Genomic DNA, 26,055 nt, shown 5'->3' on the forward strand with positions numbered 1-26,055 from the left:
TGCGCAGAGGCACACTGTTGCACAGTGCACTGTCTGGCGGTATGCACTTAAGAATTGCTGGAGGCAGTGTTCGATATCATCGCCCTTTTCGACGCCAATTCTGAGAGCCATATTCAGAGTCCGCATGAAACGTTCAACCTCTCCATTCGCCTGCGGCCACTGTGCCGTGATCTTGCGGTGTCGAATGGCGCGGGATGGCAGGTACTCCTGGAACTCTCTCCCTTGGAAAGGTGGCCCATTATCTGACTTGATTTCTTCCGAAGTCCCATCATCGCAAAGTTGCGGTCGAGCGTGGCTTTGACCTGGGGAAAAGTCGTTGATGACACTACCTCCACAACGGGGAATTTTGAGTGGGAGTCAATGAGGACCAGGGTGCTCCGCCCATCGGGGAACGACCCAAAGTCAATGCTGACTTGAGTCCATAGCTCAGGACATGGCGCTTCAGTGATGACCCGATGCGGTGCCGTGTCAATTCCGGTGATGTTGCACGAGTGGCATGTGCGGATGGCCTTCTCGACCATAGTGTCCATGCCGGGGTACCATACCTTACTTCTGAGATGGGCTTTAGTTTTAGCTATCCCTTGATGCCCTTGATGCGCCAGGCAGACCACTCTCTCGAAGGCTCCTGGGGATTACCAGGGTGTTGCCGCGCAGGACAATCCCATGAAGCCCCTCGCTAAGTTCGCTTCGGGCCCTTCATAGCTGTTGAGGGAAAAGTCTTTCCTCCTCTGTCAAGGCAGGTACTCCATCGGGAAAGTGATGCCACCAACGTTGCTTTGACCTTGGCCAGACTTTCATCGGACTCAGTGGCTCTTCCGATGTCCTCGAGTGTGAGCGCATTTGGGCAGGCCTCCTGCGAGATCATCCGGACAAACTCCTCCATGTTGTCCTCATCGCCCAGGTGCCCAGGTACGCAGATGTGGCAGGGTGACGTGACAGAAAGTCAGCCGAGTTGTTGACCCCAGGCCGAAAGATCACTTCAAAATTGTAGGCTTGCAGTTGAACTGCCCATCTCTCAATTCTTGGGGGTGCTAATCTGGACGTGCCTGCAAAGAGGGAAACGAGACGCTTGTGGTCTGTGACCACATGAAATTCCTGCCCATAGAGATAAAGGTGAAAATGCTGGCACGCCCATTTGATTGCCAGGGCTTCACGCTCTATATGGGCATACCGCATCTCTGTTCCTGTTAACGCTCTGCTAGCATAAGCAGTTGCGACCTATTCCTTCGCTTCCGTTTCTGGCATGAGAACGGCCCCTAGCCCCACGGGGCTAGCATCCACCACCACCTCAGTGCATCTGTTGGGTCGGAAGTACGCCATGACTTTGTTGTAGATGAGGGCCTCCTTCACAGCATGGAATGCAGTGTCTTCCTTCGCGGTCCACACCCACTGCTGACCAGACATCGTAAGGTTGTGAAGAGGTTCTGTGAGGAATGCCAGATTTGGAATGAACTGGCCACAATATGTGGCCATGCCGAGGAAGCTGCGGACTTCCGTGGGTGATGTGGGTCGCGGGGCAGCGCATATGGCCGCAGCCTTCTTCGGATCGACACATAGGCCCTCTCTAGAAAAGATGTACCGGAAGCATTCCACCGACTCTTGGTAGAACGAGCACTTGGCTCGGTGAAGGGCAAGTCCACTTTCCGCAAGACGTTGATGGGTGTCTCTGAGGTGTACGTGGTGTTCCTCTAGTGTCTTCGAGAATACTAGGATATCATCACTCAAGTTGATGATGCCTTGCAACCCCGTGAGTGTCTACCTTATTGCGTTCTGAAACACTTACGCTGCGGAGGATACCCCGAAGCTCAGCAGCTTGTATCGACGTAGCCCCACAAGGGTGGAGAATGTCTTGATGTTCCTGCTATCTGGATGGTGGTAGCCGTCGTTGAGGTCCAGTTTTGTAAACCACCTGGCCTCGTTGAGGCCTGCCACTATGTCATCCATGGTGGGCGTGAGATGTAGTTCCCGCTTCACAGCTTTGTTAGGAAGGCGCATGTCAACGCATAGTCAAATGTCTCCAGGCTGCTTTGGCTTGGGGGCAACAACCAAAGGTGACACCCACGGGGTGGGGCCTGACACCTTCTCAATAACGCCCAACTGCTCCAACTTTCGTAGCTCTTCCTCCACTTGAGGGCGTAGGTGGAACTGCACCATGCTGTGCCTCAGGGCTGTGGGCTTGACCGTTGGATCAATGTGGAGTTTGAATAGCTTTCCTTTCAGGCACTCCTGTCCCTCGAATAACATGGGAAAGTCTCGGAGGATGTCTAATGCGTGCAGGTCATGCACCTGGTTGGCGAAAAAGACCAGCTCCAGGTCTTCCGCCGTGTGGCAACTGAGGAGCGTCCCTCGCTTTCCATCTGTAAAGTGAAACCGCGTGTGGAGGCGGTGCCCTTCGCTGGCGACTTCATCCTCCAGGACACCTCGTAGGGGAAGTGGCTCCGTCCCACTGTAGGTGTATATTCTTGCCCTGGAGGGTGCGAGCGGGGGTCACGGTGATAACTGCTCATATTGATCGCTGTCCATCACGTTCACTGATGCCCCAGTGTCTATGAGCACCTTCACTGAGGAGCCTGCCACTGTGATGGTGCACATGGGTGGTGGTCGATGCCTCGGAACTTCTCGACTCACAAATGACACTATAACGACGTCATTGTCATCTGCACCTAGGCCAAACCCTGGCAGGGTGGCGTCCACTTGTTCCAACGGGTCTTCCAGCGTCAGTTGTCTCACTGCCGTTGACGGTCCACGCTGCCCCGCAGTTTCATTATCGCTCTTCCTCAGCACACCTTCGCGAAGTGGTTGAGCTTTCCACATTGAGAACAGGTCTTTCCCCTTGCGAAGCATCGACCAGCTGGCGGATGATCCAAACCGCAGTTACCACATACGCTCTTCTGTGGCAGCCTTCCTGACCCTCTTGGTGTCGCTGGTCGTCTCTGAATAGTGTCCACTCTCTCCTCTTTTATCACTGGAGGTCGAGCGGTCCCCGATTGCGTAGTGGGCGTGTTAAGAGCTGCCTCCATCTCGTCCGCGCGAGCATTGGACAGCTCATGGGACCTGGCGAGCACTAGGATCTCATCCAGAGTGATGCTTGGTTGCCTGAGTATCAGGCGGCGCAGCGTCACCGAGCGGCATCCTTGTATGACTTGCACCCTGATTTCCTCCCTCTGGTCATACAGCGCACAGTAGCTCGCCAGCTTCCTCAGACGGGCATAGAATACATCTATGGTCTCAGCCTCCCCTTGTCTTGCTTAGCGGAGCTTGAATGGTTCAAAATCAGGGTTTATTTGTGGCACCGCCTCGTCGTAGTTGTCATCCACCCCTGTGTTAGGCAGTGTTTTGAACAGGTCATACAGCACTCCCCCTCTGTAGTACATGAGGAGCGACCTTTTTACCTTCTTGTCTGTCTCTCTTATGCCCACAAAGTAGTGGTCTAGGCGGCCGATCCAAGATTTCCATTGCGCTGCCGCATTGGCCGGACCTGCGAGTTCGCTGAATGGGGGCAGGGGGGCCGCCGTGGCATGTCCTGGGTGTGGTGGTGCATGCAGAGGCACCTGCTGTGGGACCGGCGGCTGCGCCGCAGGGGCACCAGCTCCATATGCGTTGAGCATGCTCATGTTCGCCTGCTGATACTCTCACTGGGCTATCGCCCGGTGCAATACTCTCCTGGTGAGTCCTTCAAAACGGCTACACCAACAGTGGAAGACGGCTGGGCTGGGGTTATGACTGCTGTGCGTTGTGAGCAGGGACAGACTGGTGTCCAGTTGCACTTGCAAAGTGCTTGTAGTTGTGGCGAGGAATTTGCACTTGCCAGCGCTTTTTCTTTCCAGGGCGTCCTATTTGCCCAGGCACTCCTACTTCAACGCACGGAGCGCAAGGGTGCACTTGAGCCCTGTCCCCAGGGCAACAGGCTCATCCACATGGCAGTGTGAGCATTGTCCTCAGCCAAGGGGGGAGCGCGCGTGCTGAGCAGGCTACGTCTCACCTGCGTCACACGGCACTGACGACAGCTATGCTCGGCTGCCTCTGCCCTCAGCAGGTCTCCCATGGCTGACAGGATCCAGCGACGGCCTCACAGTGTGGGGTGGGCACCCGCTGGGCGACACACGACCTCAGGTGGCTTCCGCAGTGCAGGGTAGGCACCCGCTTGACAGCACTCGTCCCATGGCAATTCCTCAGTGCGGGGTGGGCACCCGCTGGGGCAGCACGCGGACATGCTTCCCCGTCTTGTGCGTGACACAGCCGTGGAGACAACCGAGGAGGCCACAAACCGCGCACCTTGACAGCAGGGGAGGCGGCTGGAACAGGTGAGGCACGGCAGAGGCGCGGGTGGGACCCGCCTTGTCACCAATGTGGCATCCAGGCCTGGCTGGACGCGCGCTGCCCTGAGGCTAGGCCTCTGGCGTTGTATCGCAGCAATAACTGGGACAAACACGCGGCATTATAAGTGTGAGCCAAAGACCCCGAGCGGTCTTGCGCTCCTTTATTTATACCTTCGGGTGAGCCCGCCCTCAGGGTGCGTGTCTGTTTTGCTACAATGTAAAGCGTGGGACGGGTGGCACCGTCACTACAATATGGACAAGGGCAATCGCATGTGAAAATGTTCAGAACGCTTCAGGACCATTAATGAGTGGTCAGAGCAGGTACTGTATGACCTCAAAGATTTCCTATTTGTAAGTAGGACTCCGTGAAATGTGGCAATTCCAAGCGCTATTGTGGGAAAGTCCTAATTATATTAAATACACAGAGTCAATTATCATGTTGTTTTTCTTGCTGTTTTATTCTATTCCAGCCTAATAGTGATAGCAACAAAGAGGAATGAAAGAACCACAATATTCAGCAGCACTGTTTTGCTTGACTACTAATGTAAACTACACAGGTGAATGAATAAAAATAGCCCCCATAGCCTCTATCTCTTCCTCTTTCTTGATGCTGTAGAATTCTCTGATCTTATTACTGGATACAAAACAAAGAAAATTCAGACAAAGCCAAGGACGAAGACCATGGTCCCTTTCCCAATTTCCTGTTAAATACAGTGTTGATTGGGGCACTACTGATTGTGAAAATGTGAAACGAAAACAAGGAAATAGTATCCAGAATCAAAAGGAGGGAAAATAACAGTGATGTGCTAGTATTTGCTTGACCGGAATTGAGATAATACCGCCTGTTTTTAAAGAAATTAGGACTTTAAAGCAATTAATCTTGGAAAATCTGCATTTTATGTCAATACCAAAAACTTCTCTAAAGCTTTATTAAAGCAAATTTACAAAAGACAAAAAAAAACGATTGGTTTGTAATAGAACGTTTTGGAAGTTGATGCTGTTGACCACTTGAGCTCTCAGAATGTCTTCTAAGCTGGCTCTGACCCAAAAAGCTTTGGAAGTCATAGGACCTCTGGAGGAATGAGCCCACAAGTGGAAATATCAATGCCTGCTTGGGAAATAACCTATTTAAACCATCTGTCATTACCTGGAGCTCATGATCTCATCCACAATCCTAGAAGCTGTGGAGGGAAACTTCACTGACCTCCACACTGTGGCACACAAACAGTTGAAGGGATGGCGGGCAGGAGGGCTTTCCTAGGTGGGAAGGATAGCAGCTATGAAAAGGACGTTGCTACCTAAGATCTTGTATGTCATGCAGACTCTCCCTCTGAGCCTCCCCACCACAAAACCCCTCAGTAAGCTGCAGCAAATGATAGAACTTTATATACAAGATGGGAAATTTCCATGCATGGCCAAATCCATATCGTACCTCCCTTTGGCCGACAGCAGTCTGGGTATCCCACACCTCGCCAATTACTACCTAGGTGCCCAACTCAGATACATTGTGAAATATAACAGAACACTTACTGAAAGATACTGGTGCTTCAATGACCAGATCATTGCAGGGATCCACATATGGAAGATCCCATGGTTTCCCAAAGCACACACAGACCCACAGGAGTCTATATATCACCCATCACGCGGGCAATTATAGCAGCCTGGGACAGAGTTATGGAGGTTAAGGGTCTGTCTAATCCTACTTCCCCATTCATGCCCATTATAGGAAACCTGGCATTCCTTCCGGTGCACACTGGCTCTGAATACCACATATGGCAATCAGCTACCTGCAAATGAATTGGGAGCATGTATGTTAATGTTAATGTTAGTGGTATTTATAGAGCGCTAACTGTTACCCGAAGGTGTCCTGGCGCTGTGTGCAGGCCTACTGCGGGATAAAAGGATGTGGGAATTTAACCAGGTCAATTAGAAAACAGCCATGTTTTCAGTGCTTTTCTGATGGCCAAAAGATTGGTCATATTTCTCAAGGATAGTGGCAGAGCATTCCATGATTTGGCCGCATTAGCTATAAAGCTTCTGGTACCCCAGTTGGCGTTTTTCACCCAGGGAACAGTCACGAGTTTTGCGCCTGATGACCGCAGTGCTCTTTTTGGTATATACCAGCGGAATCAGTGTTTTCAGAATTCCGGACCGGTTCCCTGAAGGGCTTTAAAAACCAAACATAGAGACTTAAATTGAGTCAGTTTCCTGATCAGCAGCCAATGCAGTTTTTTAATTTTGGCTGAGATTGATTTGAACTTTGGTGTGTCTGTTAGGAGTCGGGCCGCAAGGGGTGTAATGAAATTCCTGCAACTCCAGTCTTACTATGGCCTCCCTAGCACTGAATACTGGCAATACAGAGCTATTAGGCACTGAGTGACTCAGACTTCCATCCGCCCACATGTCTACAGACTGATGACCAAGTTTGAAAAATGGCTGATTAGTAAGTCTGATGACAAATGACTGCTCTCCAATCTCTGCGCCTTTCTGAACAACCCCAAAACTACCAGTAAATCCCCAGCTCAGCGACACTGGGAACAGGAAATGGACCATACATTCACTCTGAAGGAATGGACCTACATACTTCACAGAGCCTGCATCTCTTCTCTCAATGCCACGGGGAAGGAATCTATACTGAAAATTGCCCATTGCTGGTACTACAACCCTGCTATACTTGCAAAATGGAAATGCAACTCCCCAAGCACTTGCTGGCGTAATTGCGGCCAGCCGGGCATGCTTACCCATCTGCTCTGGAGTTGCCCCAAACAATAGAGATACTGGGAAGCCGTACTAAGAGACCATGACAAGATATTTGATACCGACATACCCCTCTTCCCTAGCTACACGTTGCTGGGTTTTTCCAAACCAACTGACCTAGCCACTGTGCTCAGACAAAGGGATAGCAATAATGATGGCATTCACTGCAGCAAGACAAGTTATCACTTCTAAATGGGCCACGGACACCACACCAGTCCACTTAGACTGGCTGCACAGGCTCTGGGATACAGTGGCAATGGAGAAACTCACAGCTTCCGTGGAAAGAGCAATGCCACGTTTCTATAAAATGTGGGGACCGTGTCTTTGCTTCTTAGTTCAAGAGTATCAAGAACTCATCTGCCCCCGCTACCTCCAGGTACTTCGCCTAATGGGAGGTGAATTCCAACACACGGAGAGCTCGGACTCAAACTAGCCCTCCTGAAAAGTCACCCTTATTTACTGGAGTGTTTCCCTGCAGAGCTACAGCTTCCTGATTAGGACCATGGGGCCCATTACCCCCTCCTACTCCCATCTCCTCCCCATCCATGTTGAGTCCCCCTCTGCCTCCGTCCCCTTATTCTTCCCTCATGCTCCCTCCGCCACCCATCCTGCCTCACCAGCCTCTGGATGTAGGTGAGAGTATGTGTTAGATGAAATACCAATAAACAGATTTGAACCATAAACCACCTGTCATGAGTGTCCGAGAACACAAGGTATTGGGGCTTTATAAAAGAAATTAGCGACTGAGCAGAAGCTGTTGTAAAAGGAGTCATTAAATATATATATATTTTTTACCTTACTACACAGAGTTTTCGGCGCACGATACTCCACTTGAGAAATGTGTGTTTTTATAACATTGGAAAACATTTTAAAGGAGATTAACCACTGGACAGTTATGGCTTCCCTTCCCCGGTGCTAAGCCCTTTATGGATGTTTGCAATAGCTCACGCTGAAGCCTTCATAAATTCTTTTCTTTTTGGGAGGGGGGTGGGGGAGTGTTTAGCAAGAAAGCACATGCTTTTTTCTAAAAATGTCATCAATGAAAGGTTTGAGGTGCCAGGATCATCATCTTCCCAGCTTTCAGGAACAAACAGAGCAATACCAAAAGTTTACCACTGTGTTTGCATTTTTCTAATAAGTAGTGCATTTTTCCTAATTTTTGTGTTTTCAAACTACTTGCGGTTTGTGGTGGAAACAGCTGTGAAACCCAATAATGATCTCAGAAAATTATACATTTTTTAAAAGTAGACAAAATTCTAAATTCAGTATGCGGTCATTTAGGTAGCACGCTCATGGAAAACAGAAAAGAAACTAATTGCTAAAATAGAAAAATAATAAAAATGAGTAGGAAAAGATAGCTATTGGTGACAACGTTTCATCTGTCATTTTTTGGCACTGTGGTCAATTTACAAAAAGGAATATAGCATAACTTCCATCAGACCCTTCTGGATGCAAGGATATATAGGGTTTAAAGGTTTTTCCAAAAACACATGAGACCCAAAGCCAACAAGCATTTGCAATGCAATCGGTCTCGCCTTTGGGACCTTATATGTATTAAGCTATGCAGCACATTAGCCTGGGTGCTGAAACATCTCCTGTTCTTTAACATGGATGGAAAGTAAGCACCAAACTGCATGACACGCCAGGTATGGGAACACATGGAGAGAAAAATTGCCTTTCAGCCGGAAGTGGTATAGTCCAAAGCTCTGTTTTTAATATAACATCAGAGCCTTCGGTGGTCATATCACTGAAAATATAAGATTTTAAAAAAATATTATTGTCTACGGGTGCTCGTGGAAGACAATTTCTAAGCACTGGAATCTAGAGAGTGGCAAAGTGATTCTGGTATTTTACTGACCTCTGCTGGTCGTTTTATATGAAGAAAGTTATATAGGGAGCTATTGGCATTGTAAATGACAATGCCAATAGGCATTGTTATTTGCAATGTCAATAGCTCAAACTCGCGTAAATGCGAGACCTAATGCATTGTAAATGCTTGGCCTCGACTATGTTTGGCAATGGCAGCTAATGGGTGCTGGGAATCCCCAAAAAGCATCAAATATGGCCTCATAACGAGAAGAGCAGGAACATGTCACCTTGCCTAGGGAACAAACAAATCCCTGCACTAGAAGAGCTCACAAGGGCAGATTGTATGTGAGTTTTGCGGACAGCTGGTGCCTGCAAACCATGAGCCCATCTTGAAGACATAGGGCACAACCCTCTGGTTTTTCAGGTGCGTGGCTATCATTAGTGCAGAAGGTGCAGCACCACAGAGACCTGGTGAGGGAGGGGGTGTCAGTGGTCCCCTACACAACAATTGTTTCTCTCTTGTTCTACCCAAGAGAACAGCGAGGGGCCATTTTCGATTCTTGCGTTTGTGTCAGCTGCATCCTCGATTCCCACCCGCATTTTTAGGTCTTGCCTTCATCAGCGCATACACTAGTGCATGCTCACGCCCTTGCAAGAGAAATAGGGGCTTATTTATAAGCCCCTTGCGCTACCAGCACGTCACTTTTTCCCATATTAAAATTAAGGCACAGGCGGTGCCAGGGACTAAATAAATAAGCCCCAGTGTGTGTTACAAAGGGCTTGGAGCCGGCCGTTGAGTTTCATTCGAGGCCTTGTCACACTCATTTGCTGCCTTCTAATTTGGCAGCATGAGTCAGCTTCACTTCCTCTTCTCTCGGCAGGAGCACAGATCAAGTACTGATTGCTTCATCTGGATTACGGTCCTTCAGCTGTGATTGTGGTAGGTTTTTCTTTCTTCTTGATTCTTTTCCTTCTACTCCCTTTATTGTCTGTATTGGCACTTCCACCTGCCAATTGTCCCTGTTGCCTCTTTTTGCCCGACCACTACCCTTCCATTGTCCTCCTTGCCTCTTCCGACAATATCCCACCTTCCCATGATCCGTGTTGCTTCTTACATCCTACACTCCATATCAAATGTCTTGTTTTGGTTTCCTGAACGTGTGGATTCTTTCCACCCACCCCCAACCTCCCCTTGTCTGGGTAGCCCCCCACCCAGCGGGATGCAATTAAATAGCGTGCAAGTACCAAGGCTGCGCCGTCTTGAGTCCATCTGATGCCGCTTCAATCCACTACCAGGCACTCCCTGCGCCTTCATGTTACCCTTGCTAGTGCACTGAGGTGTGTCATAGTTGTCATGTCATGTGTCATTTACCTTTATACAGACATATACATTGTATGGGAAATATATAAATAAGTGCCTAATAATTACAGGCAAGCTCCATTGCAATAATTTATTTTTTGAGGTGTTACTACCACTTTAAATACTGAAGGCTTCGGTCCCACCATGACCTGGCCCTCGTTTATAGTCTCTCTCCAGAATGCGAGCAATCCCGCCCGAAGGCGTGTACACAGCCTGGTTACCCAGTCAGAAAGATGACTAATAACATGAGATCAAGCCATTCATCACAGGGACAGCTCGCGGCCGAGGAATGAACACTGCAGGGAGATGCACATCTCATCTAAGGAGAAGAACGTGCCAAAACGTGTCCCACCTCGGTAGCCTGAAAAATGGCTGGGCAAGCAATCCTGTCACTCTGACGTACATCGGAGAAGCAAATGTCTTCATACAAATGTCCATTGTCTTGTCACTGAGCATGCCATGGTGTAAACAACTCCCTATCGAAATATTTGATCTTTAACTAACAAAAAGTCGAAGTGACATAATTTGAAACACTCAAAAGATGAAGCAATGTAAGAATACGGACTGCAATGTTTTATGACTCAAGAACGCCTGTAAGATTTTTCCAAAAAGCCAGGGATCTCCGGTAATGTTTTGTTCGTGAAATTATGTTGCATGCGTCCTATTTTGTATGGTGGTCAGTTTGCTATTGAGCATGCCCGTGGACACGTGAGACTTTTGCGTCACACACTGCTGCTGTTCTACTCGCGAAGGAGCTTCCAGCAGATGTTTTAGTGGGACAATACCATATCTTTTAAAATTCACAGAAGGCAGAGCATTTACAAAAGAAACATTTCTGGAGTATCAGCCTGCAGGAAGGGAAATATCAGGTTCCAAAGCGAGACCGATTGAATGTCACTCTCTGGTGACCTCACTTCCTGCAGTGCAGGACCACGTGAGGTCACATCCGGATTTAATGGGCAGGCCCCTGCACCTCCTATGTTTTATCGGCACAGTGTGGGCTGTGTCAGTCAGTGACTGACTCAGACAGCCTGGCGCACGGCACCACGGGTAGCCCGGTAAATAATTAATTAAAGCTGGCAGGCGGCTGAGTGAGACCGCAATTGTAACAATGTAGCGCTGCAGCACTCAGTGACGCAGCCAGAGCTGAGGTCGCGAAATTCACCATCCCTCCACTCCTACAGCCTCGCGTGCGCACGCACACACACACACGCATCCACTCCTCACACGCTTGCTTAGGCATGCTGAAGTGGATGCCTGCTTGTGCCCCGGGGGGACCAAAAAGTGCATTGTGATAGAGAAGCACTCTATTAGGTTTCTGCTTGTGCCCCCGGGGCACTGTGAAATGCACGCAATGGAAACAAAGATAAATCCCTTTAAGGGCTTGTCTTGAAGCGAGGAGCGGTGGCGCAACATATAAGGCTGCCGACTTTGAAGCTGGAGAGCAGAGTTCAATCCTGGCTTGGGGGTGTATTAATTATAAATAATTAAAAGAAGGTCCTCGCATTATTAATCATAAAATACAAATAATAAATAATTAAAGCGAGACTTGGGCTGTGTTAATTCTAAATAATTAAACAGAGATCTCAGAGTGTGGAGAAACAAATAAAACAAGCATTGTAGGGAGAGACAAATTAAACAAGCATTGGCAATGGTTGTGAGAAGGCATCGGAAGAAAGTAGTCTGTGCAGTAAAGGGGCCAATAGCTGTGGAAGGACACAAATGAAGACATGTCCATCATAAGGAGGGACTAACAAGCCTACAACCAATCAGAAGCCACTAGTTAAGACACCAACCAATGACAATGATGGGTGGAGATTAGTGGAGAGTGGGCGGAGCTTATATACACTATAGTGTATACTGCATGTCTCAACGAGACAGCGCAAGCGCTGCCTAGGCGAGACCTAAAAACTGAGCTGGAGCTTATAATGATTTTTCATCGTATACTAACCACGCAGCAATTAATATGATGAAATCCAATGAATTAGACATGGGTATGAAGGAAACCTATATATTTCTGAAATGTGCACAAGATAAGATTAGGAACAGTGGTTATTGTACACCTCTGAAGATGTGGTTACCCATACTACCATGTGATTCAGAAGGCATTTTGCACAATATGCTTTTTTATTGAACAATAGGTGACTTTTAAAAGCCAAACATAAAGCAAAATCCAGTTAATAATAATAATACGTTTATTGTTTTGGTTACTTAAAACCATTACAATCTATAATAGCGCTAACAATGTTAAAATTCCAAATCAAACGATTTTCAAAGCTTTCCATTACAATCGATAGTCATAAGAGCGAGGTTAACCTACAAATCAAAATGACTCACAAACATTTTAATTTTTTTCAGTACCACTGGAGGCGACAACTGCTCCAATGACTAATAAAAACAATGTGAAAAGTGCAATGTATAGAATAGCAGCAGACGTTTAACAACAGGATGTGGGCACAAGAGCCGAATATGCCACAAGGAACTAGCATCTGCTTAGCAAGTGCAGACAATTGCTCCAAAGACTGATAAAAAGAAAGTGCAGAGTGCAATGTATAAAATGGCAGCAGACCTTTATCAGCAGAACTAAGGTGCAGGAGCTTAATGTTCCCTAGTGAAACTAGAACCTAGCTTACTCAAGCTACTTGACACCGTGACAACCAAACCAACATTAAGACAACATAAGTCAATTAGGCAGGAGCAAACAAGCTATGCTGGTTAGTGCTAAACATGTGCGAGGTGCAGTGCAAAGGAAAATAGCAGGCTACTAACACTGGAAAATAAGTGCAGGGGTTGGTTGCTCCCTTTGAGTACTAAGACATAAATAGGCTTAGTGCATCATCAGTAATTGCATAAGGCACAGAGTCCATTTACAACGCTATCCCCACAGTGCAAAAAATGCTTCCTGGGTGATGAGCTCTACAGTAAGCAATAAAATCAGGTATACGGCACTGAAACGGTGTGGATAGAGCAACATGTCATTGAGACAGTTGACTGTAGAAGTTTGCCATAATATGCTGTGGCACCAGCGGGCAGTCCAATTAAGTGCTTAAACTAATGGCTGGGACACACCTAATGTTGTTACCCCCAGACTTCGCTTCTTAGCCGCTCGGGCCACAAACTTAACTAACGGAATGTTCAAAGTGGTATTGTCAGGGGTGAGGGAAATCTCCAGTTGATAATACCAATGGTGCTACTATTCTGAGTTTCCAAATGTCTTTGTATAAAAATTGTTGCCCACTTTTGTGGCTGGGCCTACCGCCAGGAACATAAAACATCCAAAATGAAACATGGAAACATCACATATCACCCAGTAAAATGAACACTTTTTCACCACGTCGGTAGCTGCAAGATTTGGGTCCTAGCTCACCCGCCACACAAAAAAGCTACCAAACCCAGACATTTCTGGTAACTAGACATTCAAATTAGTCCAGGGTGGTCTGATTAGTGTGGATCCCTTAATGCTTTTCTATCTAGAAGGCCTTGCAAACCTCAAACAATGGCTAAAACACACATTTTCTTTACAATTTTGTGAGAGAAAGTTCTCTAATCTGTGGGGACCAACAAAATTCCTACCACCCAATGTTTCTATATCTGACCCAATAAAAATGTATGGATGTTGACTTACAGGACTTACTTAATGAGGCCAGGTGACCAATACAATTCTTTATGGAATCAATATTTGACTAAACAGCATTCGTGCTCTCCCACTGGACCACCAGGGATGAGGCGCAGGCAGGAGCCTGCGGGTGGAGGAGTGCCTCAACACCTACCTGCACAGGGGCAGTGGCGGCTGCACAACAGCAGAGCTGCTGGGGGAGAGAGCAGGTCTCTGACCTGGAGGTCAGAAGTCTAGCTCAGTCACCCCAGGAGCAGCAGCCATTAAATAGGGAAGGGGGAGGAAAGCGCAGCTGGGAGGCGGGAACTGGCAGGGGGAAGGGGCCGCGGGGACAGCAGCCGCGGGGACAGCAGCCACGGAAAAAGGGCATGGAGAACAATGGGCACAGGTGAAAACAAGACAAAACAGGCAAAATCGACCGAGATGCAGAGGTCACAATACGAAGAAGAAAACACAGGCACAAGGATGAGGTGCAGACAGTAAAAAGATAGATTTAAGACACTGGCACAAAAGATAGAAAACGGGCACAAAAGAGAGAGACAGACTACAGCGGACCAGCAGAAGAGCAAGGCTCTCCCACTGGACCACCATGGATGAGGCGCAGGTAGGAGCCTGCGAGTGGAGGAGGGCCTCAACACCGACCTCCACAGGGGCAGCGGCAGCTGCACAACAACGAAGCTGCTGCGGGAGAGTGCTGGTGCCCTTGTGCTTGTGTTGCATGCAGGATTGTTTTTGTGCAGGAAAGGGGGACCCTCCTGCACAAAAACAATCCTGGGAGGCATATTCCTCTATGTGTGCTGCAGAATGCAGAACACATAGAAAGAGGAAGAAATGAAGAGAAATAGAGGTATTTGTTCCCTGGGAAGGTGTAAAATTTTGGAGCATCCCCAGGTTTACAAGTTCTTTTAAATCTGGGGATGCGCCATGGAATGCCTTCCCAGGTCAGAGTTGTGTTACTCCAGATTTTTGAAGCCACTCAGCGCTTTGCGTGGCTTTGAGTCGCTTAAAAAAATCTGACTTAAAAGTTTGCGTCACGCATGTACAACGTTGCGTGGTGCAAACGTGAAGCAACCCCCTCATAAATAAGCCCCTTAGTTTGGGAATGGGCTATTTATTAGAATTGAAAATGTATGCTCTTTGCGATGTCTGCCCACAGTCATACAGAGGCACCCAGAAATGTCCCAAGAGCAACTGAAAACTGTAATCCCCTCCACCTTGGTATGTGTACAGGTCATATTACTCCATGTAAGTGCTTTATATTTGCCTCCCATTAGCATGTTGGTGCAAATGAATAAATGCAGCTGTTGATCTCCGCTTCTTCTACTTGCTTTACTGTGCAGAACCAGCCGTTTCCACCTTCACATGCCATAAATTGGTCCAGGACAGAAGAGAAAGTTTTGAATCCATTCCTTCTGTTCAATGTAGTTGCATGTATTTTTCTGGTAAATACATTATACTTACCTACACATTCTATACCCACCATAAGCCCACGGTCCACCAAGATTAAATTAAAAATGATCAAGAGCTGCAAAGCTTCGAGCCGCATCAGTGATAGTACTGTGTAAATGTAAATAGAATACTTGTGGACTAACTCTGGGGTGACAACTCTTAGTCAAGGAGTGCAGTATGATCTTAATTCAAACCTGTCAAGTTTCCCAGGTCCATTTGTGATATGCTACCCCAGTCCATGTTTTTTCTTTGAAATCTGGGACTTGTAGTCTTGTTTATTCTATTATAAAATAGGATTACAATTACAATAATTCAAACCAAAAATCGGGACCAGAGCAGCACATCATGCATGGACCTGGGAATCTTGGCAGCTATGGTACTACATTACGAGGTTTTAAAGGGGACTGACACACATACGTGTGACCCATTATGGAGAGCTATGCTACAGATTACAATAAAAACTAAAAATTATTCATAGCTGTCAAGTTTCCCAGGTCTTTGTGTGATGTGCTGTTCCAGTCCAGATTTATTTCTTTGAATTCTGGAACTTGTAGTCAATTAAATAAATAAGACTGCAAGAATTCAAAGGAAAAACCTTGACAGAAGTTGCACATCACACATGAAGCTGGGAAATTTGGCAGGACTAAATTATCACATATCTTTTAGATTTGCACCTCTGATTTCGTTTGCAGATTAAAGTAATGGACCAGGAGACTATCACCCAAGTTTAAAAAGAACGATCAAAAACATGCACATAGACCACTGCCCCACTAAAATATATAAATGCATCTAGTGCAATGGCATTTTATCTGCAATGTATTCATAGCTGCTAAGTTTCCCAGGTCCATGAGTGATGTGCTTCTCCAGTCCAGTGTTTTTCTTTAATTTCTGGGAATTGCAGTCGTTTTATAATGAAATAAACAAGACTACAACATTGTGTGATTCTGGGCAAATCATTTAATCTCCCCGTGCCTAACAAAAATGATTGTGTCCTATTGTAAGCAACTTGTGCTCATGTAAAGTGCTCTCATACCCGATACCTTTGGGTCAAGTTTGCGCTGTATAAAACTCCCAAGGAAAAAAAAATCATAGAAAAAACAGACTGGGGCAGGTCATCACGCATGGATGTAGATAACGCCAATGTAGGGGGGAAGACCGAGAGGGAGAGTTTTGTGTTTCCATGTTGTGCGTGATGACCTCCAAGGTGCGGTTATCGCTTTATAGGATGCAGGCAGTGCTTAATTTGAGCCGGTGCCCCAGCACCTCAGCCTCCGCACGGGCGCTTATAGCACCAGTTAAGGACACACTTATTTAGAAGGCATCTGATTTCCACAGAATCACAGGATGTTGAGCCACGCCCACATCGAACCTGGTACACCAGCTCCGAAATCGGTATCTCTAGCCATTAGGCCAAGTTCTCTCCAGAAAAATAAGTGTCGGGGCTCTAGTCAGGAGGCAGTTTGCACCAGCACATTTCTCCTGTTAGCGCTGCCTCCTGATGAGAGCCCCGGCACTTTTTAGTTTACAAATTAACCACTGGATGCAAGCAGTACTTAGAGAAGTGATGGATAAGAAAATGTGAGAGATAGGCATACAGGCGGTTTAACTAGGGAAAAAAACGCATCTCAACATTGTGACTTACTGTTAGAAAGAAAAGTTTTGCTTTACAGAATGTACAATATAGCGGCAGCGCACCGATAAATCACAAACAGTTCCCTCATGACTGCTTGTTATCCTATACTGTGTGTTTTTTATCCAAAAGCATTTTTTGCATTCTGGTTTTTCCAGTTTCACTGACTCGACTCATTGTAAACATAAACATGGGTCTATAAGTCGCAGCATACAGAGTTGGGACTAAAAAGCCAGAACTGAGCCCTGTAGCGTTTTAAACGCTCTAAATTACATAGCTGCGCAACCGCGCTAACAGAGACACGGGAGCTAGTATTCTTTAGTTTCACACGCGGCTCCGACTAACGCGTCGAGGCCACGCCTCTTTATTTAAACTCGCTAGCGTCTGACGTCGCGCGTCAGCGCTAGCGCACCCCGGCAGCGCGGAAGGCTAGAACGCCTCGCGCGCGCCAGACACTACACTCCTTTCAACCTTTATAAACATTAAGCAAAACATAGGACCAGAAAAATCAACGATGAGTCTGTTACCAGTCTGCCAGTCCTTACAGGTTACACCATATAGTCCGCCAGCTGGGATGACGGTGCCGGGTTCTTCCTCAGGTTGTAGCAGGATGGGCCGCCTCTGGAAAGGGCCACATCGGGAGTTCTGCGCCTTGGGGTGTTAGGCTCTGCCCGGGCTGGGGAGCCGCCAGGCGGGTTACCCCCCGGGGTGGCTGGGATGGACTGGGAACCACCATCCTCACTCCGACCGTACTCCCCCTCCTGATCTCCGCTCGGCGGGTCGGGGTCGGCCCCTCTGGCTCGGCCCCAGGACGTAAAGGTGTTCCTGGATGGACTTTTTTGAAGAACGACACATCTCGCGTGACCGTTTCAGCTCCTCTTTGAGCGGTCACCATCGTGCCTGTCCGGCGGGTGACAACCCATGGTTGTGGTTCAAAAGGAAGTCTGAACTTGCTGCCTGGGTAGCGGTCCTTCACGTACACTCGATCCTGCCATTGTATCATGAACTCCTTAGCTCCCCTTCGCTGCCTGGCGTGGTCATTCGAGCGCATCCGATTGGCTAGGGTCTTTTCATTTGAGGCTTGTGCCGGAACCCAAGTAGGGTGGTGTGGGATCGTGTCACTTACGATTCTTCCCATGGTGGCTGTTCCTGGCGCTGCCTCGGTTGTGACATGGGGGGGTCATCCGGTATTCCCGCAGGAAACTGTATATCGCTCTCTCCAAAGGAGATCCATCAGCCATGGCGATGTGAATGGTTTTGTTGAGTGTCCTCATAAACCTCTTCACCTCTCCATTGGCTTGGGGCCACCTTGGTGTTACTTTGCGGTGATGGATCCCTCAGCTCCTGAGGTACTCTGCAAACTCCTGCCCCTGGAATGGCGGTCCATTGTCGGTCTTGACCACCCCGAATATGCCATGAGTGGCGATGGTTTTCTCGAATTTCGCTATTACTTCAGTGGCTGTCTGGCTCCCCACAATTTCGACCTCTGGGTATTTGGTGAAATCATCGATGATGACCAACGCATACCGTCCATCGGGGAGATGTCCGAAGTTGGCACTCACACACTCCCACGGTCTCAGGGGGTTATCTTCGGTCGCCACCGGGTGAGGCTGTTCCGGCTGTCCTGCGGCTTGGCACCACGTGCAGGTTCTCACCGTCTGCTCAACCATCGCATCCATGCCTGGGAACCATACTTTGGCTCGGAGCCTGCCCTTTGTCTTTACCATTCCTTGATGTCCCCTGTGGGCGAGGTCCACCGCCTGTTGAGCGAGGCTGGCTGGCATGACTAGTCTCGGGCCCCGCAGAAGACATCCTTGGGCGTCAACGGACAGCTCACTTTTCACTTTCAAGAATGATTCCAGTGTCAGCTTGGCTTGGGGCGTCCTTCTGTTGAGCGAGGCTTGGATTGTCCTCCAATCTCCCGACCTGACAGCCTCCGCCGCTGCTCTCACGCATTCATCACCTTCTGAGGCTTCTATGATCGCGGCCAGGCTCATTGGGAGGGGTCGTGACCGCTCTGTCACATACCGGACGTACTCCTCTGTATCCTCGGCCTCCTCCTTCTCTTCTGTTGTGGCTTTCCGCGGGTGCCGTGACAGATAGTCCGCCGGGTTCGTGGCCCCTGGTTTGTTTTCCACCCGGTAGTCGTACCCTTGTAGTTGGAGTATCCACTTTTCAATCCGGGGTGGCGGCTTCGAGGACTACCCTTGGAATAGAGGAATGAGTGGCTTGTGATCGGTTGTTACCGTGAAATGATGTCCATACACATACACGTGAAAATGCCGGCATGCCCAGTGGATGGCGATGGCTTCTCGCTCGATTTGCGAGTAACGCTGCTCTGTCTCATTCAGGGACCGGCTGGCGTAGGCAATGGGGGCCCACTCCTCGTTGTTCTGGAGTTGTGTCAGGACCGCTCCCAACCCAAACGGGCTCACGTCGACCGCCACGTTGGTGAGCTTTGCCGGGTCAAAGTACGAGAGAGTAGTGTCCGCAGACAGGGCCGCCTTCGTTGCTTGGAACGCCTGCTCCTGTTCCGGGCCCCACTGCCACGTGGTGGACGACTTGGTCAGCTCCCTGAGGGGTTTGGTGAGGTTGGAGAGGTCCAGAATGAAGCGGCCGCAGAAGTTGACCATGCCCAGGAAACTCCGGGCCTCCGAGATGTTCGTCGGAGCTGGGGCATCTTGGACATCCTTCACCTTGTCCGGGTCTGGGGCCACCCCTTGGTCCGAGAAGGTGTACCCGAAGAAACTGATCTTGTTCTGCAGGAACTGACACTTCTCCCGGTGCAGGGTCAAGCCTGACTCCTGAATCCTTTTAAGGACCCCTCTCAACCGCTGGTGGTGTTCCTCTATGGTGGACGCGTATATGAGCAGGTCGTCGCTCACATTGAGTACGCCGGGGAGCCCACTGAGCACTTTTCTGATGGTATTTTGGAATACCTCGGCGGCACTCGAGATGCCGAAGTTCAGGCGCCGATACCGTCTGAGGCCCACATGTGTGGAAAATGTGGTGATGTACCTCGAGTCCGGATGAAGTGGTAGCTGGTGATAGCCTGACCATAGGTCATCTTCGAAAATCACCTGGCCCCGTTCAGCTCTCTCAGGATGTCATCAATGGTGGGCGTCAGGTGTCGCTCTCTCTTGACCGCGGCGTTAGGGAGGCGCATGTCCACACAGATGCGGACTTGTCCTGGCTGCTTCGGCTTCCTGGCGATGACGATCGGGGATACCCACGGGGTTGGCCCACTGACCTTTTCGATGATGCCTTGTCTCTCCAGGGCCTCCAGCTCCTCCTCGACCTTTTGCCTCAGGTGGAAAGCAATTCCCCGGTGCCTCAGCGCCACTGGTTGGACCGACGGGTCGATGTGTAAGGATACTTCCTTTCCTTTCAGGCACCCGATGCCGTTAAAAACTTCTCCAAACTCTTCCATGATGGTATCCAGTTCTTCCTCCAGGACAGCCATGGCAAACGAGATCAGTCTCAATTCTTCGGCCGATTGCCCGCTCAGCAGCATCCCGCTGCCCTCTTCCGTGACATAGACGGTGGTGTTGATGCTCCTCTCACCATGTTGTAGCTCTGTTTTGAAGCACCCGATGAGGGGAATGGGCGTCTTCTGGCCGTACGCGAACACCCGAATCTTCACCTCTAGCAGCGGGGGTATGACCCGCAGTTGGTGGTAGACATTGGCAGCCATCAGCTCGATGGAGGCCCCAGTGTCAATTGCGCCTTTACCTCTTGTTGTTGGCCTAGGATGCGACATTTCGGAAGTCTGCGCTTCTTCTTCTGTGGCTGGTGGATCGCAAACACATAATGGACTGGGTACTCTTCGGTGTCGTCGTCCATGTCTTCACTGTCTGCCTCTTCCTGTACCGCATTGGCCGCCTCCTTCTTGACTCTGGTGGACCGGCACACCGCCGCGAAGTGGTTTATCTACCCACAGGCGCCGCACTTTTTCCCTCTGCCGGGCAGTCTTGCATGCGGTGGGGTTGGCCCCCACAGTACCCACAGTCCTTCTTCTTTGCCTCCGGTTGCCGTTTCCCTCCGGTTTGCCTTCCTTTCGGCCGCACTACGTTCACCGCTTCCGCCAATTGCACTTTCTCCGTCTTCACAGGGCGATGTAGGGCTGCTTCCATATGCGAGGCCCTCGCTTGCGATAGCTCCTTCGACTGTCCGAGAGTAAGGATGTCCGCCAGGGGCTTTCCTTCTTCCTGGAGGACGGTGACACGAAGCTTGGACGAGTAACACCCCTGTATGATCTGCCCTCGGATCTCTTCCTGTTGGTCACGGAACCCACACGTGCTGGCTAACTCCTTCAGCCTGCCATGGAACGCATCCAGGGACTCGTCCGCCTCTTGTTTGGCTTGATGAAAGATGAACCTTTCATAGTCTCTGTTCGCCATGGGTTCGAAATGGGCGTTGAGCGCGTTCAGCAGTGTGTGGTACCTTTTCGGCGTGACTTCCACGAGAGTTTTGTATATACGGTGGATGTCTTTGCCTCCTAGGTGGAGCAGCAGCGCTCTGAGCCGTTCCCTCGCGATGCCAGCCCCTTTGAAGTAGATTTGTAGACGGTCTGTCCAATCCCTCCAGCGCGGGGCAAGGGACGACGGGGCAACGTCAACGGCAAACGGCTCAGTGGCGGGAATCGACGCCATCTTGGTACGTGCGCAGCACGCGGTGGAAGCTGGCTCCCTCTCCTCTGCGTCGAGGCCAACAGGCGTGCACCCCCTCTGGGCGTTGCGCGTTGACTTCCCTCGCGCTTCTACACCAACCGGTGGGCGCGCCTACCTCCAGACGTCATCCGCGGGACTCCTCAGGCGCTCATGGGCTTAGGCGATCTCACCCGGCGTAGGCCAGATCCGGTGGAGGGCGCAGTCGTCGTCAGGCACCTCGTGGAGCAGGCGCGGTACCGCCTGGTCGAGACATACCTCTTACAGGCTGTAGAATGGGGCACCAGGGCGCACACAGAGTCACTGCCGATGGCTGGATGGGCCTCCAGGGCACTTGCAGTATCCCCCACCAGACCTAGCAGCAGGCACAGCCGGGTCACCATGAGGAGGGGCTGCACACTCCGGCTCAGGACGCATGGGAGGCCAAAATATATGCTGTGGGGCACAAAAGCAGCACATCAGGGCTCTAGACACCCCTCGTCGCCAGTGTAGCGTTTTAAACGCTCTAAATTACATAGTTGCGCAACCGCACTAACAGAGACACGGGAGCCAGTATTCTTTAGTTTCACACGTGGCTCCGACTAACGCGTCGAGGCTACGCCTCTTTATTTAAACTCGCTAGCGTCTGACATCACGCGTCAGCGCTAGCGCACCCCGGCAGCGCGGAAGGCTAGAACGCCTCGCGCGCGCCGGACACTAAACAAGCCCCTTTGCAGCTACGCATTCACGGGCTGTACTCATTTCTGGCTACACAGATAGCACTGCCAAATTCCCCAGGCCCATGTGTAACTAGCTGATCCAGTCCAGGTTTTTTGTTTGAATTCTGGAACTTGTAGTCATGTTTGTTCCATTGTAAAACAGCTGCTACAAGTTCCAGTATGCAAAGAAACACCTGGACTGAAGCAACTTATTTTTAGGTCTCGCCTGAGACAGCGCTTTAGCGCTGCACTGGCGAGACTTATAGTAAGCGACTTTTGGAAGTGGAAACGAGTGCATTTCAGGCCGCCAACTACAGTGCATGTGCTCCGGGCGCGCGCACCATTTGGCAGCCTGAAAGCATTCGTTTTCTTTCAGTTTCGCGGCCGCACGGCCGCTTTGATGTTTGATCGCGATTGCGATCACTTTCAGTTTCGCGGCCGCTTGTTCTTGTTGTATTTATTTATACTACCCCTCTGTCACTTAAATTTGCCCTATTTATAGTTATACTCAGTGCTAATGTATTTTGATTTTCAATGTTTTTTATATAGGAACTCATGTTTCAACACAATTGAGACGCACGGTAATTCTTGATACATTGTTTCCATGTGAACGACACAATATCATGACCCTTTCATTGTGAATTCTCTTTTAGCTCTGCTCGGGTTTCATTGATGTCAGTCCCCCTAAAGATGTGACCTAACTCTATGTCATTCGAATTTTGATACCTTTATTAAAACAGCTTCATTGAATACACAGTCGTTTTACTTTTAGGAAAGCTTTATTTTAAAGTCACGCCCTTACGAATCGTCATCCATTCCCCGACGTATCACTCAATTGAATTTGTTCTGACGAATGCGGCCATTGGCCTATTTAAACGCTGTAGCCAGCTCTTCGGTTCCACCACATCACCCGACATTTTGGAACAGGACGCCTCGTCGCTACGCTACTACCAGATTGACGTACCTCTCGCCCTAACCTATTAGCATCACGCGGTTTTAATTGTAAATTGATTTTAAGATTCCTAAACCCTTTTCATTTCGTTATTTCCAGCTATTACATTCCGGTTTTTACCGCCTCCACTATTGCGAGTTGTCAGTTACTTAAGAATCCCATTAAGGCCAGATTCTTTGCCTGGGAGGACCCCACCCTATGCATTCCGTGCATGAGGTATGTGTCTGACCTCGATTTCTTGCCGATTAGTATACTGGTTTTTTTCCGGTTATTCCTATACATTTGAGATACCACCTAACAGCACCTTACCGGCAACCAATATCTCAGTATCTGATGCCACATACTGACTTTAAAATGTAAAATCTATTATGACGAAATGTACCCCGCAGATGCGTCACATGACGGTTTTGAAACTTTATTTCCATATGGAGTGTTACAATCCTCTCAGAGAACTTTGAGCTTAGTAGGACGATGTTCCTTAATTAATCGGTTACCAAGCTTTGCTAAAGCTTATGCTTTCTTTACAGCATGCATTGCTCTAAGTAACTTGGATTCAATTACAAGCGCGACGTTCCTAGACTATCTGCCTTTGGTTACACTGCTTGCATTCCGACTTCATAGATTATTTTGATATTTTTCATGTGCATTCATGCTTGACAGACAAACCGTTTATTATTATTATTTTCTTTTCAAACTCACCTTAACAGAAACCACATTTTGGGCGGTTTCTTTGGCAACTTTCAACCAACTACCATTTAGCCCCACCCTTGATTTGCACTTCATTACGAAGGACAACAAAAAGGATTTTGACGTCCAGACATCGATCATCCCTATTACTTTGCAGATAGGTGAGCCATTAACCCCCCAGTTTCATCTAACAGACCTAACCTAACCTAACACACACAACCACACACAAGCACACACAATAACAGAAACGCACATCCACACACACAACCACAACTACACGCGCAACCACAACAACACACACACAACTACACACACAATCACAACAACACTCACACCCACACACAGCCACACACACAGCCACAAACAGTTTTCTGGCTGTCAGCATAAATACGCTGTCACCAAACACGATGAACACCTTGGGAAAGTTTGTGAAGTCACCCGCAACTTTGAAACCCCTCGTTGTTGCAGAGTGTGTGCTGTACACATGGCAATACCTTGACACAGCGGACTGTTGCAAGGAATGCTTTGAGCCCCGGAGGCTGACAGACCTCAGTCTGTGCATTAGTTCACCCCGTCTTGGCGCTGCATAAAAACAGGGTGCCCACTGTCCAACTTGAAGTGAGACATTGTGATCGGGGCTGGAGATGCTGTTTAGCAATCTGCTTAGAACATTGTGTTTCATTTAGGGCATTAAACATAAAGGAGCACTGGCAATGCTGATAAAATGGATTTCATTTTGAGTAGTGACTAAAACTTTTAAAAAAGCCTGTTGTACTGAAACAAGCATTTGCAATGCAATAGGTCTCGCTTTTGCAAAAGTTTCAGCTATTGACATTGTTCATGACAATGCCTTTTTAATCTATTTTATAAAACAAACACATAAATAAATGGCATTATCATTTACAATGCCAATAGCTAGTGTTGCATTATTATTAACAATGCCAACTGCTCACACTTTTATAATGCGAGACCTATTGCATTGCAAATGCTTGTTTACACATGGACCCGTGAAGCTATAAACGCATCACTAGCAGACTAACCCTTTGCGTCTGCTTTCTTTTAAAAACATCTCTTGAAGCTGGCCTCACCTGTCCCTGGGGGGTCCTGGGATGTGGTCGAACTTCATGTGAATGTATTTCACATAACAGCAGTACAGCAGGAAGGCGAGGGCTACAACACACAGCACAACGAGCAGGAGCCAGGAAATTAAACCCCACGCGTCCATTTCTGCTTTCAAGTGGAGAGCAGGGTGTTTCCTATTTATTTCGAGTAACTGGAGGACTCGCAAACTGCCCGTCTACGAATGATGCCCTTGCTCTTGCTTTCTAGTACTTCCTGGAAATGTTACAAAGAGATTTCTTTAAAGGAACAGCACTCCCGTAAACCGGAACCCCACAACTTTTGTAATAGTATCATTTCAAATGCGGTCCACTACTTTATCTCCGCCGCGCCGAGTAAGCTGAGGTTGTATAGCCCACATTGTAACATGTATTTTTGGTTACATGACACCTAACAACTTCTTGAATAAAGCAAGGCTCTGCAGTGCTACAGTTCACAAATGAAATGAATCACGGCGGTTGATGTGACTTCACGTCGGCATGCAGCACTAGGCATGCTGCACTAGGCATGCTGCATGGCACCTTTCGTTGAAGCCTCTGTTTTGTCCGATCTTACCAGTGACATCATTATGCTAGGGCTCACCGTTGTGCTGCTAGTGCTAGCATATACAGAGAAGAATCTTTATTTACATGTGTAAAGAAATGTAAATCCGTGGCAGAAAAAAGGAAGTGCATCTTCTCAATGGACAAAATACCCGACTTCAATTTTTATTTTCCAAAATATTTCTCAACTTGCGATGTTTGTTGGGCAATCCTAGTTACATTAGAGAGATACTGGTTTAAGCAGATTTTAGGGGGCTCTCCCATACAGGTGAAAACGTGTCATTATTTTCGACAAGTTCAACACTTTTGTTTATTTGTAGGGTGGCTGCGAAGCTCCATGACACCATGTGTACTGTCTTGGGTTTTCATTTAGTAAACCAATGCACTATGAGACTCCTAGTCTTGGTTTGGTGAAATAACTCGTAGAATAAGATAATGATGAGCATTATT

General features: G+C 48.5%; 1 protein-coding gene across 1 annotated transcript in view; it reads right to left on the minus strand.

Moving 5' to 3' along the window:
- LOC146799013 (cholesterol 24-hydroxylase-like) overlaps positions 1-25,287 on the minus strand; it is a 223,506-nt gene extending 198,219 nt beyond the window's left edge. The window contains exon 1 of the mRNA XM_085626409.1: positions 25,033-25,287. Coding sequence (XP_085482535.1) covers positions 25,033-25,169 — 137 coding nt within the window. The 5' untranslated portion in view covers positions 25,170-25,287. The remainder of the gene's footprint in view (positions 1-25,032) is intronic.
- Between the last annotated feature and the right edge of the window lie 768 nt (positions 25,288-26,055).

Source organism: Triturus cristatus, chromosome 9 (assembly GCF_964204655.1).
Source record: "Triturus cristatus chromosome 9, aTriCri1.1, whole genome shotgun sequence".
Taxonomy (NCBI): domain Eukaryota; kingdom Metazoa; phylum Chordata; class Amphibia; order Caudata; family Salamandridae; genus Triturus; species Triturus cristatus.